Source organism: Propithecus coquereli, unplaced genomic scaffold, assembly GCF_000956105.1.
Source record: "Propithecus coquereli isolate 6110/MARCELLA unplaced genomic scaffold, Pcoq_1.0 Scaffold12, whole genome shotgun sequence".
Taxonomy (NCBI): Eukaryota; Metazoa; Chordata; class Mammalia; order Primates; family Indriidae; genus Propithecus; species Propithecus coquereli.
This window is the reverse complement of record NW_012136080.1, coordinates 8002271-8021624: the sequence shown is the minus strand read 5'-3', so window position 1 is coordinate 8021624 and position 19354 is coordinate 8002271. Positions and strand designations below refer to the sequence as shown.

The 19354-nt window shown below is 36.1% G+C and overlaps 1 protein-coding gene across 1 annotated transcript in view; it reads right to left on the bottom strand.

The window, feature by feature from the left end:
- Positions 1 to 17435, bottom strand: part of NEK11 (NIMA-related kinase 11) — a 238017-nt gene extending 220582 nt beyond the window's left edge. Inside the window, 1 exon segment of the mRNA XM_012663819.1 lies at positions 17259 to 17435. Within this exon segment, the coding sequence (XP_012519273.1) occupies positions 17259 to 17428 (170 nt within the window). The 5' untranslated portion in view covers positions 17429 to 17435.
- Between the last annotated feature and the right edge of the window lie 1919 nt (positions 17436 to 19354).

The window sequence follows — 19354 nt, the reverse complement described above, 5'->3', positions numbered from 1 at the left end:
CACTTAAAAAGTAACTTTCCAGAGTCAGTAGAAAAGCCCAATCAAATGGGAATCAACTTTGTGCCTACTTTGATACAAGTGCTCATACCTCAAACCATGTGGATAGATCTTAATTTGGTTCACTTCTTGAAAGGGCTATATGGAAAAATTAAACGCACATATTTGCACATTGACAGAGCTTCAATGAAGGACGTGACTCACTGATGGGATTTTTATTACATGTTCAAAATCAGATTTTATTTCTTTTGGGTTACATTTCTAAAATTATAACTTAAGTCGGGAAAATATGACTATTAAGTCATAATAGTTTTATACTAACTCTTCAAGAATGTATGTGAAACACAAAAATTAATGTATATAATATTTTCTTTTTAACAAACTTATTGAGGTATAATGTACCAAACAACCCTGCACATTTAATATATGCAATTTGATGAGTTTGGGCATATGTATACATCCACGGTACTATCACCACATAAAATTTCCTCTTGTATTTGAATCTCCAGCTCCAGATCAATGTATCTCAAAATAAAATTGTTAGTTTTGATGAGTTAAAATATATTTTCATGGGAACCAAGAAAAGTAATGCTTCTCCTTAAAATACTCTGAAAATGCATTTTAATTGTTCATTAAGCATTCTCCTGAACTGGAGATCAGTAGTACCTTGTAGTTTATCTGGAATTTTTAAAAATCTTTTTTTCAAGACTCCTCATAGAAGTACTATAAAACCAAATGAAAAGATGCTGTTGAAGTACTTTGTTTTTTTCAAAGGAGAAGTTACACTATTGTTAATAGGAAACAATATAAAATGACAAATTTCTGGGACAAAAGTATTATCAGCTTTATGAAACTTTATGTATCCGACAATTTCAAAGAATGGACCTACTTCTATCAATTTTACAGTCACAGAAAATTAAGACAAAAGAAAATCAAATACTTCATCCTTAATCACAGACTTTGTTTTCAACATTTAGTGGTTAAGACTTCAGTGAAGTACGGGATATCTTACATTCATTCTCAGCTTTCTAGTACACCTTCGATTAGGGCCAGTCGCTTCTCCTTAATTACCTCAGTTGTAACCAGGGATAATTCCTGCTACCCAGGCAGACCCATTTGTGAGGCTCAATGAGCCAATAGATATGACTATCTTAGCATCTAAAATTAGGGGTGATTTCCTTCTTTTATCTATACTGTAGTGTGAGTCAAGGAAATGGTGATGGAGGCTTCGAGACATAAAAAGCCAGAGATAAGTCAATGGGTTTTATTTATATAAAGTACAATGATAAGCAATATCTGGATATTACACCCAGAGTTTTCTTTCAGTCCTCGGCCTGAAGGGGAGATTCTTCAAAGTCCAAGCAGCCCTGATCTGGGGTTGGTATTTTTCTTTCCAAAACTGGGGGCCAGTGACAGAAGGGAGTACCTGCCCCTGTGGCTACTTCCCTATAAACATGGAGGGTGTCGGCTTTGACCCCCTTTGTTATCCTCTCTCAAAGCAGAAATGGCAGGCCTTTAAGGATGTAACTCTACATCTGGATGCACAGCACAAGTTTCTCCCTGTTCTCTACCAGAACCACAGATAGCACGCTGGCATGATTTCTGAACAAGAGGAACTTGACTCACAGGGAGTTTCAAATCTTGTGTGTTTCCCTCACTTTCCCAGCCTATCTTCTAGGAGAGGGCCCACAGATCTTGCAGTAACACACTTAAGAATAAACAGTAGTCGCTGCACATCAGACCCATCAGCTCCTCAAGAGAAACCAGTAATGAGAGTATCCAGATGCTATCAGGCCCCAAGTGGAAGACTTTCCTGAGGGTCTTCACATCTGACCCTGATAAGGGAAAAACATGCTGAGTGTGCTGAGTGTACTGTTAGAGGAAGAAAATCTCTTCAGGCACTGCATGAAGCTGAAGACTGGAAACTCAATGTCTCTTTGCAAACACTTAAATCCTAACATACCCAAGGAGACCTTGTCTGCAAGAGCAGGGATGGCAGCAGCCATCCCCTTCCAGATCTCCCCACCCCAATCCCATAGCACTCATTCATCCCAGAATGAAATCTCTTCAACAGAGCAGAGACACATAATGAGGCAGAGACAGACAGAACCAGCCCAGAGATTTCATAAAAGTCTCCATTGACCTCAAGGCAGTGAAATGAAGTTAAAATCCTTCAGAGGAAAATCCAAGCACCATTTCTCTCCACCCCCATTCATGCCTTACTCCGCTGTAAAATGGCTCCAACTCTCCAAAAAAAGGAACTAAATAACACACAGTATACTTGGTCTCTTTGCACTATTGCCCAGGCATAGAAACGTAAACATATGGAAAAATATATTGTACCCTTCTGCTACTTGAGAAACAAGAGCTTTAGCCATAGATTTTGCTCCAAAATCCCTTCTAGTGATCTTTCATTTTGGGTGTTTTGTCAGAGTAAATATTTATCGCTATTTAATACCAAACATAATATGAACTATCAACTAGCATTTATCAGATACACACTCAGCACCCCCATCCTTTTATTTTTATCTATAACAATTGAATCACATTTTAGTATGTTATATAATTGTATTTATTGTCCATCTCTTACTACAGCCCCACTAGAATAACCCCTCCCTGAGGACAGAGACTTTGTTGTGTTCATTGCCTAAAACAGTGCCTGACATTGTTGGCAATCTATTCATTCACCAATGACTGAATGAAGACATTCACATTGTGGATTATTTATGATAAATACTGCTTCTTAATTTTTGCTGACTGAAAGACTCTACTGCATTAAGCATTTGGCTGATATAAACTGCATCTCTTTACTTTTTACTGCAGGACCTGAAGAGATAGGTCTTCAAATCAAAACAGTGACCCCCTTCCTACCTGGGAACAGCAAGACATCAAGGCTTTCCTGCCCCCAGGGATGATATGGTCTGGCCAGTTTATTATGATACCAGCCTCATCTGAGGCTAGTCTTCTGCTATGTCTGGAAATAGAGCAAGCTCAGCAAGCTCAGCCTTGGATGGAGGAGGAGGGACGGGCAGGGTGGAAAGGCTGCCCAACCGTACCTTTGAAGGGTAACTTCAAATTGTAGTTTCACATACTAAGTTACACCCATCAATCTAAGTTATAAAACTGCTCCCTGGGCCATTTTCAGCAACTCTACATCCATTAGGTAGATTCACATCCTTCACTGGAAAAGCCTCTACTCCCTACAGCTCCTCTAGGTTTATAATCAGCATCAAGACTTATCAAAAAAGTGGCCAAAGGGGCCTTTTACTTAGGGTTGCAGATTTATGAAGGGCTTCAAATATTGACTCTTAACAAGAGCTCTAAGTCAGGCTGTACTCTCTTTCACTAAAACACAGTGACAGCTTAGAAAGATGTTAACCATATAAACTTTAAATGTGCCTCTCACTTCTGGGCCATCCCAACTATAATATATTAGAAATTAAAATTTATTATATAATAATCCTATTATCTTGTGAGTTGTATAATCACATTGTTCTGCATTTTTGTGTGTTAAATTTTTGTTAAATGTGAATATATAAAACATACCCCACTTTTTTGTTGCTCTGTTCTTACATTCTTACGTAGTTAAAGAGATCTCAAAAGAATGGAAGTGGCCCAGATCCCTCTCAGCTTTTAAGAGACCCTAATCTCTCTCATTCCATTGGCCCTTCTAATAGAGCCACTGGCATTCACATCCTATTTTTCAGCCCAAATGTCAGTTCCTGGAAGACAATGGCTCTGGCTGCTTCATCTCTGAGGTCCCAAAGTTTCTTTGGCAGCCACCAATAAGATGCTTGTTGAATGACTGAAACTGCTCTTTGCCATTCTCATGGACAGCGGAAAGTTAAGTTTGTGTAAAATTTGTGGCTTTTTATTTTAAGAGAGAGCAGGTACACATTTTTGTGTACACATGAACTAGGAAATATTCATCTAATACATAGATGGCAAGAAAAACCAAACCTATCTCATGCAGTTAAAATAGTCCATGAAGATAAAAAGATTTCTCTAAATTTATTTCTCAGCCAACTTGTGCTTTTCCTAGGAAGAAATTAAAAGTATGTTAATGACCTATGTGTAGCCTTTTATTCATTTAGCCAGTGAAATTAAAGTATTGGTAGACTGTAATTAAATGAAGACATTTTTTACCTAGAATTAATGCTACTGGCAATATTGCCATGTCTTCATAGCTGGTCTGCATGTTACATTACCCCCATCTGCTGTTCATCATGATCAATGTTAAAATAGTGACTTTTATTCTTATTTCCCTTACTGAATCCTTTGTAAATTTAAATACCACATATGCTGTGACCATTAATTTCAACATGATATCCATTCATGTCCAACATGGGTAGTATTTCCCAATTTGTGTTCCTCGGTACACTAGCGTTAGTAAGAGTGGCCTGGGAAAAAAATGGAATTCAGTGATCAAACAAGTTTGGGAAATGCTGCATGCTACATCCAACTCTTAGAAAGTCACAATTTATCCCAGCAGATTTAAGGATCTGAAGAGTCCCTCAGTAAAGAAACTGGTTTAACTTTGTGGAACCCAATATTTTCCAAACTTGTTTAATTATGGAATCCCTTTTTATGTAGATCACCTATTAACATTGTCCAAGACACCAGAGTTTGGCGCTCTAGGGCTTATTGTCAGAGGACACTGGGCCTGTTCTGAAAACTCATAGCTCCAAATGTTTTACTGTATCAAATGCCTACAAGAAAACTAGATAATTTTATGATTTCTGCTTATAAATAATTTGCCAACAGATTTACATGTTTTCTTATATTACCTCCAGGAAACATAGGATGGCAAAGCATTGTTGTCACTATCATTTCACAGCAAAGTTATCTCAGAAAGTGAAAAATCATCCCACCACTAGGTCTCAGTAACAAGTTTCCAGAAGTGCTTCCCAAACATCTCCAGCAAAACAGTCCTGATAGCAAAGGATAAACTCAAACCCCTGGACTGAGACTGCAGGACATGTGTCTGAAATATCATGTTTTATCTTAAAAATACAAGAAATAGTGACATGTTTGTGAAATGGCAAATGTTCAGGGTTATTCACTGTAGCCGTGTTTTTAATAACAAAAATTTTAAAACAACCCAAATGCACATCAACGGGAAAATGGTTAAATAAGTTATACTACAGCCATAACATGGAAACTACTATAAAGCTGTTTTAAAAAAAGAATGGAGAAGTTCTCTATATATTAATACTAACATGGAAAGATCTCTAAGACATTTTGACATATGAAAAAAGCAAGAAACAGAAGTGTATAATATGCTATGAATAGTTTTTATCAAAAAGGGGGAAAATAATCTATATTCTAAACTTGCTTATATACACATAAAGCAACTCTGGAAGGATCCATAGGAAACTCTCAACAATGCCTGCATTTTGGGAAAGAGGATGAAAACTCAGAAAAGGGAGACAAAGATAAGAGGAGACTTTTAGCAGTATACTTTTTAAATATTTTTTGAGCCATGTGAATGTGTAACCTATGGACAATTATATTAAAAATTCAAAAATCATGTACATTTTTTACTCTACTTCATAACATATTCATATTTGTCTTAAGATTTTTGAAAAATTACCCATATATTTTCACAACACTAAAGCTAAATCCAGATTTAAACTTCTGATTGGTGGGTTATCTGAGACATCAGAAGTGGTCCAGTATGAAAGGTATGGGTTTAGGGCATTTGAAATTCATGTAAACATTTATCCTTCATTCCATTTGGGGAACCAACATCCATATACAAAAACTCTGAAATCTCTACTTAAAAATACCTGTCCAACAGCTTGGGATTTTGCTCTACAGGCTGGGGTTTTTTTTAGACATGGTAACGTTAACCCCAGTGTCTCAGGACTCCTATGCTCAAAATTAATACTAACTTATTTTGGAAGTAACCACAGGGAAAATGCCACAACACTGAAAGGGCAACCCAGAACGTGGGTCACAGAGTTATGCCCACTCCTCAACATCAGAGTCTCCAATGGAAAGCCAATTGATTGGGAGGCATGAAACCCTAAAGACAAATCTACTTTATAACCCAACATAACTATAATTAAAACTCTCTAAATATCTTTAATAATTTTTTAATAGCTTGGTGATTATTGAAAAAAATTAAACAATCTGGCTGAAGCCAAACAATTTTCTACTATATTTCTTGAGTTTAAAAAATTGAGCTTCTTTTGGCTATACTTTCATAGCACTTTTACTAAAATGCTTTCTATATATGTGAAAAACATAGCATTTCTTTATATGAAAAGTATGATCCAATAAATAAAATACAACTCAGATATTACTGTGATGGAACAAGCAAAAGTAATGAGATTAGTGTCAATAAAATGTACTAAAAGTACCTGCATTTTATCCCAGAAAAGATATTTTAAGGGCAAGTTTAATATCCTTGTGTACTGCCTAAGAATAATTTAATAAACCAACAGTGCTATAAATGTCTCTACATTCTCTCAAACTAAAATTTTATTTCTAGGTATAAATGAGGTCAGATTTAAGAAGACAAACAGCATGAATAGATGAACCCATGCAGCACAACCAGCAGGGAGTCATTTTTTACTGCTTTCTTTGATTCCGATTCCGTCTCAGAAGGCTGTTCTCTGTGGAATCCCTTCAGGAGAAACAAACAGGCAGTGCGGACCACAAGGACTTAAAACTCTACTGCAATCTCCTGATGATCTGTTGGATATTCATAAGTGGCAGAATGATTCTACCTTTAGGTTTTATTTCAGTTGTAATAATGAATTATGAATAATTGATCACTAGGTAATAAATTATTCAGGTAGGCACACAGTTTCCAAGGAATCCTGGAGAGAGTCTGGTTAATGGCATAACAGGAGTCAGAAGCAGCTGCTGAGGGGACACCCCCACCATAACCCCACACTGCAGAGGCATGGGTCGTTAGTGCCTCTCAGTGTGGGCTTTTCAACGAGATGTCATATTAATGCCTTTTGAATTTTTATAAAGTAGAAGTCCCCACTGAGTACACTCCTAGTGCCTAAGTGTGGTTATAAAATACTGAGCCCTGGCCTCTTTATTCATCAGACCAGGATATTTGTTACAAGCTGAGCACAACTTTTGCTGCTAAAACTAGTGCTGAACTGAAAAACTGTCAAATCAAAGATGCATATACACACACAAACATATATGTACCCATGTGTACATATATGTGTGTGTATACATACACATGCACATACACTGAGTTTTTATGATTATGTGAGCTACTAAAATAATGCCAAAATAAGCTTTCCCTGGGGGAAATTATCTATTGTTCTCAGTTTTCAAAACCTTTTGTATATACACTTATCCCTTATAAGTTCATACTTAATTCCTTTGAAGACAGTAAGACTTACTTAAAATTCAATTCCAGATATGTGTCAAGTCCAATTCATATCAAACATCCAAATGCTTCACTTCCTAAATAATGTTAAACTGCCTTGCAAATCACATCTGTCATTGATCCTTCTTGTAACTTTCATTTCTAAAACAATTCTAAAAATAACAGAAACTACTCATTAGAGCTCAATAATCATTGCACTAAAATATCTTTGAAATAGCAACGTAAATTAAAAGCAACTGATCACCAAATTGCGAATCTGATATTGTAAAAAGTGGATTGGCTAATCTTGTCTTGAAACCCACAGTATATGCATTTGTATGACGCCCATGAGATGAAAATCATAGAGAGAGAAGAGAGGAAATGAAGGGCTATTGGGTCACAAATCTTCCATAAATTTCCCTTGAAGGAAAGCAGCTAAGTGATTAGGTTTTACAGGGTTTCTCCAAATTCAAACTAATAGGGGAGTGGAAACAACAACCAAATTTGATCAAAATGCTAAGTGACTACTCCATGTGGGAGAGTTGAGAAAATTGACACCCAAACACATTCAAATTCAATATTCCGAATTTTCCACTCTTAGAAAGTTGGAAACCTAGTACCTAAGACAAGATTATCAACTACATTTTGACCTTCCTTCTTCACTTGCTCAATAAAGGTCATAAAAAACAAAGCCCGTAATTTTTCTCCAACTAAAAACAATAAGGTTGATGGGTATGAACTCAAGATTAAAAAGCAACACTCAGCTTAAACTATCAAATTTCATGATTATCATTAGCAACTGCAATTTCAGCCAGTTTAACAATCTTAATGGTTTTCCTATATCATGGTATAGGGTTTGTATTTCCTAAACACAATTATTAAAGTATAATTGACATACAATACACTGTACATATTTTAAGTGTATAATTTGATAGATTTTGATATACGTATGTACACATGACACCATCTCTACAATCAAGATTATGAGCATATCCATCATCCCCAAACGTTTCCTCATGCCCAGGGTTTGCTTTTTTAATAACTAAAACTTTGCGTTTTTCATATAACTACCTAAAAGCAGTACTGCTATAATAACAAGTATGTTCTATAGCGTGTCAAAGGTTCATAATTATTCATTCATACTTATGAGTATCAGGTAATAGGGCCTATGAAAGTAGCTGAGAAACAAAAAGTGACTGTGTTCTGGTTAAACCATAGAATGGTAATTCAATCTCACAGTATTTTAAAGCAAAGAAGGTCATACAATGTTAGCTCCTTATTTTTAATACTACATCAAATTATTTATGCATACTTAGTGGAGCACACAAGTCACTTTTAGAATTCTGTTGTCAACAATGTCTATTTCCCATCAATATAAATTTACAAATCACTCTTTCTAAGAACTAAGACTAGGAATAACTGACCAAGAAATTATTAGTAACTTGAGGGTTGTCTTTCTCTCTCGACTTTTAAGTCACGTATATCACTCTAAGTCCACTATTTAGACATGGATGTCGTGGCAAATAAACATTTTTCCCCAGGAAAATCAGCTCAAGAGTAATAAACTGAGCCAGAAACTAGTTTTAACCTGAGAATTTTCCCCTTCTTATTTCTTTGAAGTATACGTCATATATGTCTTTCATTCCAAGTAATTTAAGGGTGGATGACACCACAACTAAAATTTTCAGTTCAAAACAGTATGAAGTTGGGTGCTAGCCAAAATTGTCCATACCTGCTCTCCAGGTCTATGCATCTGTCAAAAAAGGAACCAGGTCAGTTTAGAAGAAAAGGATTGAGTAAAAATGATGCCTCCCTCAGCTGACCCTGCTAGAGTAAGATGGTAAAAGGAAATTGCTGTCTGTCAGGCAAAGTGCTGGTCTGATGAATGCACCAAAAGCTATTGGAGGAAAAAATTGAATAGAACCAGTAGCAAGAAGGGCTAGCTACAGATTATATTTGAGGGTGTCATGATTGCTTTGTGGTCAGGAAATTGAAGCTAGTTGATATTCTGATTGAATATTCTGATAGTCATCAACCGTTAAAAATCCTGGATTTGGTTATTGAGGTTCCTCTGGACCCTATTAAAAATCAGCTCAGTCTTTATTATAATACATCTCAGTGAAAAAAGTCCTCTTTTGGTGAAGAATAAACCCCTCAAACCACACTACACCCAGGAAGTTTTGCTCTTGCATATTTTGCACTCATCCTAAAATATTTTGCTTTATTTACTGAATAACTGAGACATAATATTTAGAATAATAGGCTTAACACACAAATCTTGCACTTTTAATATTTGGGGTAGTCAACAATGACAACATAAAGGGACCAGAATATCCAATTACATTTATGATTATTATTATTATAAAAATAGTTTAGATACCCTCATCTCATATATTTAAATGAAGAATACTATTCCATATTTTGTGGGGGTATTACTCAGTGTTAGCAAAACCAACTTTTTGTGAGGTTCCCTGCTCACAAATCCACCAAAATAATACACTGGAAGAACAGAGTGGGATAAATCAGGAATTTAAGCAGCCAGTCTGAAAATCTAACAATTATACTATAGTAATTTTGAATATACTCCTTTACTGGTCATGTTAATATATCTATAGTATTAATATTTTAAACAAATCATTTTTGTTTTCTCTCAAAAAATAGGAGTTTTAAGAAAAAAGACTTTTAAAAAACAGTATTTTTGAGGGTTATTGTCTTCTTCCTAAATGTTTCTTGGTGATTCAATTTTCAAAGGACGCTTTTTTAGCTCCTTGCCCAAGCAAAAAAGGAACTAAGGGTTTCCCTGCATCCTACTCATCCTAAAATATTTTATTTATTAGTCATCTCTCATCTATAAATATTAAAAACCAGATAAAAAGCACATGGTTTCTTTTATGCTAACACATGCAGCAAAGTGGCCTCAGGAAAATAATTTACCTCAGAATATTGACTTCATTACCATGATTGAAATAAATTAAAGTAACTGTGTGCCCTTGCATTTTCTTCTCTCTTTTTCCCTTCCATCTCCCAAACCTTAAATATAATACGCAAGATTGGGCCGGGCGCGGTGGCTCACGCTTATAATCCTAGCTCTCTGGGAGGCAGAGGCAGACGGATTGTTTGAGCTCAGGAGTTCGAGATCAGCCTGAGCAAGAGCGAGACCCCATCTCTACTAAAAATAGAAAGAAATTAATCAGACAACTAAAAATATATAGAAAAATTAGCCGGGCATGGTGGCGCATGCCTGTAGTCCCAGCTACTTGGGAGGCTGAGACAGAAGGATTGCTTGAGCCCAGGAGTCTGAGGTTGCTGTGAGCTAGGCTGACGCCACAGCACTCTAGCCAGGGCAACACAGTGAGACTCTGTCCCAAAAAAAAAAAAAAAAAAGAATACATTGAATGAGCTCAAAGTTGCACTCATTAAATCTACTGATGCTTTGTTTAAAATGCCTCAAAACTGAAAGTAAAGATAGATTAAAATGATTAAATAAATCAGACTGAAAAATCCATAAATAAGTGTTAGTAGGTGCAATATACAAACACTAACTTTGCTGAAGACTATCAGCTATTAAATGGCAGAAATTATGGTCATAACCTGAATTATTGGAAGTATACTTCTATTATAACATTGTAAAACTCATGTATTTTAGTAAGAAATATTACTCATTTTTAATTATTTTTGACACTGTCAGCATACAAAGATCAATTTATTAATCCTCTAAGAAGAAATAATGTTCTTTTTTAATAAACAGTGAAAACGTACAGAACGGGACTCTTTTAGTTCAGTCTTTATAATATGCAAACTGATGTCTCCATTTCTCAATGTGTCAAAAATAAATTTGAAAATGGATGAAGTCCTTTTTTCCTAATTACAACTGAATTTCTCAGCAAATGTGGCCATAATTCATACCTGACCCAAAAATGCTTTAATTGAATGACACAGAATGCCTGTCACTTCTCAGTGACTGCTTGGTTCATCATTAGTTTTCAAATTATGCTATTGATAGAAAGGCTGTGCCGAAACAATTATATAAAATCTCTGAGGATGCTAAAAGGCACAGTTAATAGCCTTCTACTTCAAAGAGGGTACCAGGACAGAGATATCCAATAAGAGGCAGGCAAATGATATTAAAGCCATACAGTAGACAATTAGGCAGGCACTTAAAATGATGCTTTTAAAGAGTATTTACGAACATGGGAAAATACTTATATTTTAATGCTAAAAAAAAGGATATGAAATTATATACACACTGAACCCCTGTTCCATTTAGGGGCCTTCCACATTGAATGGAACTATTCTCCCACCCCTTTGCCTAGTCACTGGTCATCAAAGTGTAATCCTCTGGCAAGCAGCAATAGCTTTTAGAAATGCAAATTCTCAGGCCTCCTCCCAGACCTGCTGAATGCGGAAGGGGATGGGGAGGGTCACCTAGCAAACAAAGTGTGAAAACCACCAGCTACTTCAGGTCTCAGCTGAAACAACACTTCCCAGGGAAGCCTTGCCTCATGCAACCCCATCCTGCAACCATAGACGAGTCTATTGTGCCTCACAGTAACCAAGACTTCTTTCACAATAGTTATCAGAGCTGTAATTATTTATTTTTATGATTATATATATTTTATCTTCCACCAGACCAGATATTCTCAAGTCTAGCTACACATTCAAATCACCTGGAAGCTCTCAAAAATCCAGATGCCTGAACCACACCCCAGGCCAAACAGAATTCATTGGAGTACATGACTCAAGCATCTGTATTTTTTAAATATCATGATTCCACAGTTCAGCCAAGGTTAAGAACCACTGCACCAGACTCAAGCTCCTTGAAGAGCAGGTGACCAGTAAATAGTGACCAGTATTTATTAAATAAATATGTGCAGTTTTTGTTTTGTTTTTTTCAATCTTGCATACGGTACAAAATTCCAAATGCACAAAAGGGGCTCAGTGAAAAAGTAGGCCTCCTTATCCCCCATCTCTGAGGCAACCACTATCATCAATGCCATATGTTTCCTTATTAATAAAAGACTGAATATTTGTCAATGCATACAGAAAAAAACAGAATTTGGGTGGCAGAATTATAGATCATTTTTTCTGCTTCTTTATGCATACCTGCACTTTTGGTAAGATGTATACACATTACTTTCAATATTGGGGAAGAAGGTACCCTGAGGATAACTATATGTATGGACCTACAGCTATTCAGTAGATAGAGACACAGGGTCTGAGGGCTCCCAGAGAAATGATCACTTGAATGACCTCTGTTATGAAGAAGAGACTCTTTACCTGTCTTAAGCAAATAATTGTCCAATTATTCTACCTACTTTGTTTTAATTATATTTTCACTTCTGATTAGATATTAAGCTTCTCCAGAACTTCCACCAAAAAATGGTTGAGGGTTCACAAAAGGAGGTACTATTTACTCATGGTTTATAGACCTATCCTGTCTAGATTTAGTTAGCATAAGCTCCTCACCAAGACTGAACATTTCTGAGTGTATCAATATGAAAAGCTGAGGCCTAGATCTCACTCAGTGTGGTGACTCAACTATAGTTCTGTCTTTCAAAGACCTTGATCCCCTTTGATTCCATGCCAGTTGGTGATTCTATCTCAGTACAACACTTGGAACTGGGCTGTAAAGTCTGAAATGCCCTTAGGAGAGACTGGTATATGGAAAGCTATTTAGCTTTATAACAATGGACTCAAATTGTTTGGGTTTTTTGTAATTGCCCTTTTATGACTTCCCACTACTCATATGACTTCCCACTACTTTCCCTTACTCATAGGGTCTAAGACCACTCCCTTCTGTTGTCAATGTAGCTCATTCTAGTAGCAATTCTTGGCCTCTTCTCCTCCATTTTGTTTCCATGGCTGGGTAGGAAATCAGCTTGTTAGGACTTTTAAAAATCCACTCCAGGCCAGGCTCGGTGGCTCACGCCTGTAATCCTAGCACTCTGGGAGGCCGAGGCGGGTGGATGGCTCAAGGTCAGGAGTTTGAGACCAGCCTGAGCAAGAGCGAGACCCCGTCTCTATTAAAAAAAAATGGAAAGAAATTATCTGGACAACTAAAAATATATATAGAAAAAATAAGCGGGGCGTGGTGGCGCATGCCTGTAGTCCCAGCTACTCGGGAGGCTGAGGCAGTAGGATCGCTTGAGCCCAGGAGTTTGAGGTTGCTGTGAGCTAGGCTGACGCTATGGCACTCACTCTAGCCAGGGCAACAGAGTGAGACTGTCTCAAAAAAAAAAAAAAAAAAAAAAATCCACTCCAATACAGACCCAAGAGTTCTCCAAGAAGGCAAGGGTCTGGGCCTTGATGCATGGACTTGAGGACATTTCTTTAAGGACTTGGAGGACTTTCCTACTTAACTCCTGATCTTTATCTCATGTTGCAGACATATGAGACTGGGAAAAAATGCCCTCTGGAGAGATAAAGCATTTCCATGTTTACCATGTTGACCACATTTAGGCAAAGGCCAAGGTGTAGCATCACAGTTAAGGGGGGTGGGTAATATTTGGATATTTACATGGACAGGATTAAGGGGAAAATATTAAAGCTCTTAGATAACACACAGAAACTATAATAACTATAATTTAGCCAGAAAGGGAGTTAGGCAGTGGCCACTCCAACATCTCTAAGTGCAACCTGCCACACAGATATTTATGCACTGTCTTGTACTGTTTGCTAGTTGTTTTGTATATGTTAATTCTGTCTCTCTTCTAGACTGGAAGCTCCTGAGGGCCAGGCCTTATCTTCTATTGCTTCAGTTTCCTCACCGGTGCAGAGTTCAAAGCAAATATTTAACATTTAAATTGTATTCAATATTTAACAGTTGGCAGACTAAAACAGACTACAGCTGAAAATCAACTCCCATAGTAAGGTCGCTGTATCTTAAACATGATGAAATATTTCAAAAAAATTATTATAACATTGTATGCTGATAAGATGAAGGCTGAAATTCATTGCAGCTGTGATCATGATTAATTACAAGTTACTCATATATTTTTGGGCAAGCCCACTTCTTTAACATCTTTTTTCTATTAAATTACATGCACTATGCTCAGGACCAAAGTAATTTCTCAGCTCTTCAAAAAAAGAAGAAGGAGAAGGAGAAGGAGAACAAGAAGACACTGTGACAGCTTAAAAGTATGTAAAATAAGATGAACAAATACTATTGGAACAATCTTTTTAGGAATATCAACATAATTACATCCATTAGACCAGAGTGTCTATAATTATGAAAGAAAATACTCTCAAATATTGTTTAATAAATTTCATGACACATAATGTCATAAAGGGAAAAACTCTATCTCATTCACTACTTATTTTATCAGCTTTATTCTACTGTGATAATTAAAAAAGGAATGCCAAATATTTATATCAAAAAGAAAATTCTCTCCAACATGCATAAATCAAGTGTGATAACTGTAGATTTTATTTTAATCCCACAGTTAATTCCGAAAGTAAATAAAAATGTAATGTGGTATTTACATTGTAATTAAAATTCACACGATCTACAAAACGTCAATGGTACACTGATGCCCCCAAGTGGCACAATGATAGATTGCAATACTCCAATGGAAAAGTTAGAAGCACTATGTATATACAGCTCTTTAGTTTTGTTAAGTACTTTGATTAAATATAGAAGTGTATATTATATGAACCTGTATTTCATAGGAACTAGTAATAAGTGTACTACAGACCAGCTCGGACTCATGCTCTATTCAAGTCACTCTTTTAACATTGACACCAAGGGATAGTCTGATACAGGAAGGTATGATGCACCTTCCTTATGAGCTCAAAAAGTTAGAAGTGTGTCTGCAAAACAACAAAAGGAGTCAAATCCACTCTATTAAGGGAGTAGAATTCACACAATTATAGAATGCTCCTTAGAAAGTATTCATCTTCTACCCACCTCTAACGTTAACCAATTCCCTATGTTTGTAGTCTAGCGTGTAACACAGAATTTAAAACCTTACACCTAACCAAATTGCTTGGTGAATGGGTGGTGTTGATAATGTGGTTTGCTCACAAACTTAAGGTTCAACTGCCAACATTCTGCGGAGGGGGGAATCTAAAAAAAAATTAGTTTATTTTTCTGCCTCTATACACGCATTAAACGTAACAATAGCCGATGAGTTGATATCTTACACAGCTTAAAGGTTCACATTCTGAGGACCAATTTCTTTTGGATAACCACAGAGATGTAAAAGAATGTCTAGATTAGACCTTCTTGTGCCAACTGATTTGCCCATTGTCCTCACCATTGGATTCATCCCACAAAACTAGCCTTTGTCTGCCATCTTTAGCTATAGTCCTGTGTTTTAAAATTAGTTCAGGTATAAAAAAGGTCACTAACAAATCACTTACCAATCAGCTCCAGTCTCTCTCTTTACTCTTACTCATTCTCGCTCTCCCACCTCCATACATACACACACATACACATACACACACACACGCACTCTCTCCCTCTCTCTTTCTCTTTCCCTCTCCCCACTCACCCATTATCTCAAGTTCTGATACTTTCAAGTCTGATCATTATACACCTTATTTTATATCTTTTAATCGACTTTTTAGCCCTTCTGCAAATTCTCTTACATTTCTTCATATTCCTCATTAGTCAAAGATACTAAGATTGGATATGGTTCTACAGTGTAGTTTTTACAGGTCCTGGGTCAGATTTAGGTCTTATTCTCAACATTTCCATAAAGGTTCTCTAGTAATTGTCAGAAATTTATTATCCTACTCTAAATGGCTAGAAGAGCACCTCTAGGACTTAAGGAAAAAAACTCCTTTTCAGTAGGAGTCATAAGGACACCAGAAAAATGCCAGCTTTTTCACCATTCTTCACATAGGAATTAACTTAAAATTATGAATTCTATTAATAGATAATTACAACTTTAAAAAGTTCTGAACATAAAGACTATTTAAAAGGTTGATTTTTTTAAATAAAGTAGTAACATTAGTAACACTTACCTTTATAATTCTTAAGACATATAAAGAAGTAGAAAAGGGTTTATCACACTGATTTTAAATCCACACTGAAATATTCAATGGCCAAAAGGTGGAAGAACTTAGAGTAGGCTAAAAGTCTCTGAATAAAACAATAGATTATTGGGTGAAAATTTTGTCTTATGGGATTAAAGGCCAATTTATTGAGTCATTTATTTCTCCTGCTCTCTCTTCCTCCTGTTTCTGATGTACAAGTTTTTTATCTTAACTTCAGTTCCAACTAACTTTTCACTGTAGCAAGTTCAAAAACCTTTAAGACAAAAATGAAGATTTATCTTTATGTGTAGGAGTGGTACTATCCAATGGTATTGAGTTTTTGTCTATTATGAAAGTTTACAGGGTCCTATCAAAATGTAAGGAAAGGAGGTGAGAACAAGGGGGTCATCAACATAAGATAGTTTTAAATGGGAGACTCCATTTGGCTTAAATATCTAATATGAGGGCTTTGTGACTACAGATTTTGAAAATCTTCTCCATAGAAAAGCCAAAAAAAAAAAAAACCACTAATACCATACTTCTTTTGGTTTATTCTATTCATCTCAAATGTAAATTACTGATTATTTGCATTCTATTAATATAACATTTCTAAAAATTCAGTCATTATGAACAATTCTTATTTTCTCATTCGAGAAGTTCCAATCAAGTTAAGTGGAAGCAATGTTGTAACTGAGACTGTGGTATGCATAAAAATCCCACATTCACATAATCTACACCACATCTCTTCTTTAGGTTATTTGGATACTTTATTCACCTGCTGAAATGCCTTTAAAAACCTCATCTGAAGAGATCAGTCAAGGAACTTTCCTGTCTATACTAAATTCTTGCTTTAATGCAAAGAACAAATCCATGTTCTTAATCAGTTAAAAGCTGCACATACAGGGCAACCAACTCAAGATTTGTATGAAGTATTTTTACTTACAATTCCTCTCCTTGTTTGGCTTTCTTGTCTGAAACCAGATAGACAGTTCCAAAACTTCCACTGCCAAGTTTCTGTTGAAGCACATATCTTCTTGCTACCAAGGTCTCTGGATCACTGGAAACGGCTACTGATTCACTCACACACTTAGCAGCTTCTTTGAATTTTAGCATTGCTCCAAACAAGAAAGAACTGGTTTATTCATTTATAGAAACTTAACATTCATTTCTAAGAGATGGTCAAATTCATCCAAGTAGCGCTGGTCAATGCCTTAAAGATGGAAAGTCCAAAGATTAGGTCTAAAGGATGCTCAACTATTCCTAACAAAAACTGTAAGGTTTTGACAATGATATCTGCATCTTGATCAGCAGATTGAATGACACCGTATTGGTTAACAACATAAGAGAAAAATGTTAAAAGGTGGAGCTACTGCAAATTTCAGTAGAAGGCAAGCTTCCACAGAAAAAGCCTCCCTTTGCATGTAGAAAGTTAACAGAATTCAATTACAGCCAACTTTTCACAAACTTCTAGTATGTATATCTGTTTTACAATCAACAATCTGTTCATTTGTTTAAGATTTATACTCCCCATCTACTAAAAAAAAAATGTCCAAATATAAGAACATTATCACTTCCTTAAATCTATACATTTGCATCAAACTTTTTGTAAGGCTCTCTTCTTACCTTATGATTATTTTGGTTGAAAAATAGTAAGTTAGGATTAAACCACGAATTAGCATGATGTTGTTTCCTTTAGATTTTTTTTCCTGTAGACTTTAAACCACAGTTTTTCATTTACAGAATAAATGTGAGGAGGGATTCAGAGTGAATTTTTTCCCATGCGAAGCTAATTCTGATCTGCAGTTTTTAGTATACACGTTGTGCATACAGTAATCTTCCTGGACTGAAAACAGGAAGTGTCACAAATTCGATTCAAATATAAAACTATATTTTAATATTAATGGAACAGAAATATGTTACAGGTAAATATGTATTCTCAAGGAGCTATGAGAAGTATAGCAGAGTATGAAAGTCACAGTGGCTCATGCCTGTAACACTTTGGAAGGCCAAGGTGGGAGGACTGCTTGAGCCCAGGAGTTCAAGACCAGCCTGGGCAATGCAGCAAGACCCCCATTTCAACTAAAAATTAAAGAAAACCCCACACACACTTGTAGTCCCAGCTACTCAGGAGGATCACTTGAGCCCAGGAGTTCAATATTACAGTGAGCTATGATTGGGCCACTGCACTCTAGACTGTTTTATATGAGTAGGTACATGGTAAAATCATCACTTTTATTTCATTAAAATGTTAAATATTTTGTTAGTTACAAAAAGTGTTTTTGTTTTAAATTTATGTGAAAATGTGATTTTAAATTTAAGATTGTCTACGCCTTGGAATAGGTTTTCATATTCAACAATTCCAAAGCGTCAGATAAAAACCTATTGTTTTATAATGATGGCCAATAGGCTTTACATGTGTCAGTTAACCACAAAAACCACCAGGGCAATTAACCACAAAATCACCACAAAAATCCTCAAAATAGAACATAAGTAAATGCCCATTTATAACATGTTTCTTCTTGAAATATATTTATCAGTTAAGTTACACCTGATGCCAGTGACATTAGTAACTAGTTTTTTCCCCTCACCCCAAAGAAATGTTAGTGAAACATACTGCTGAAAAAACAACTAGAGAACAGATCTTTAAAAGTACCTTCTGTTTGCTTTCTTCACTGGCATAAAAGTGATGCTTTCTGGGCAAACTAAGCTGTTAAAAAAAATATATGGACTCGCAGCCTTTTCAACTGAAAAGGGTCCTTCCGATCACTCCGTAATTCTTCTTATTTTAAAGATGAGATTAAGGTCCCCATTTATTGAAGAACAGAATTAAAGATGGACAGAATTAGTTATATGTCCACTTCCAGCGGCTCCTATTTGTAAAGGAGAGTTTAAATTCAGCAGTGCCTAAGCAGTCTGGCCCAGGCTGTAGAGGACTCTGGGACTAGGTTCCCTACTGCCCAGTCTCACAGACTCAGCCCTGCCACCTCCATCCCAGTCCACTTTTAGGCCACCCATTCCATAAGTCTCCTCTGTGCAACC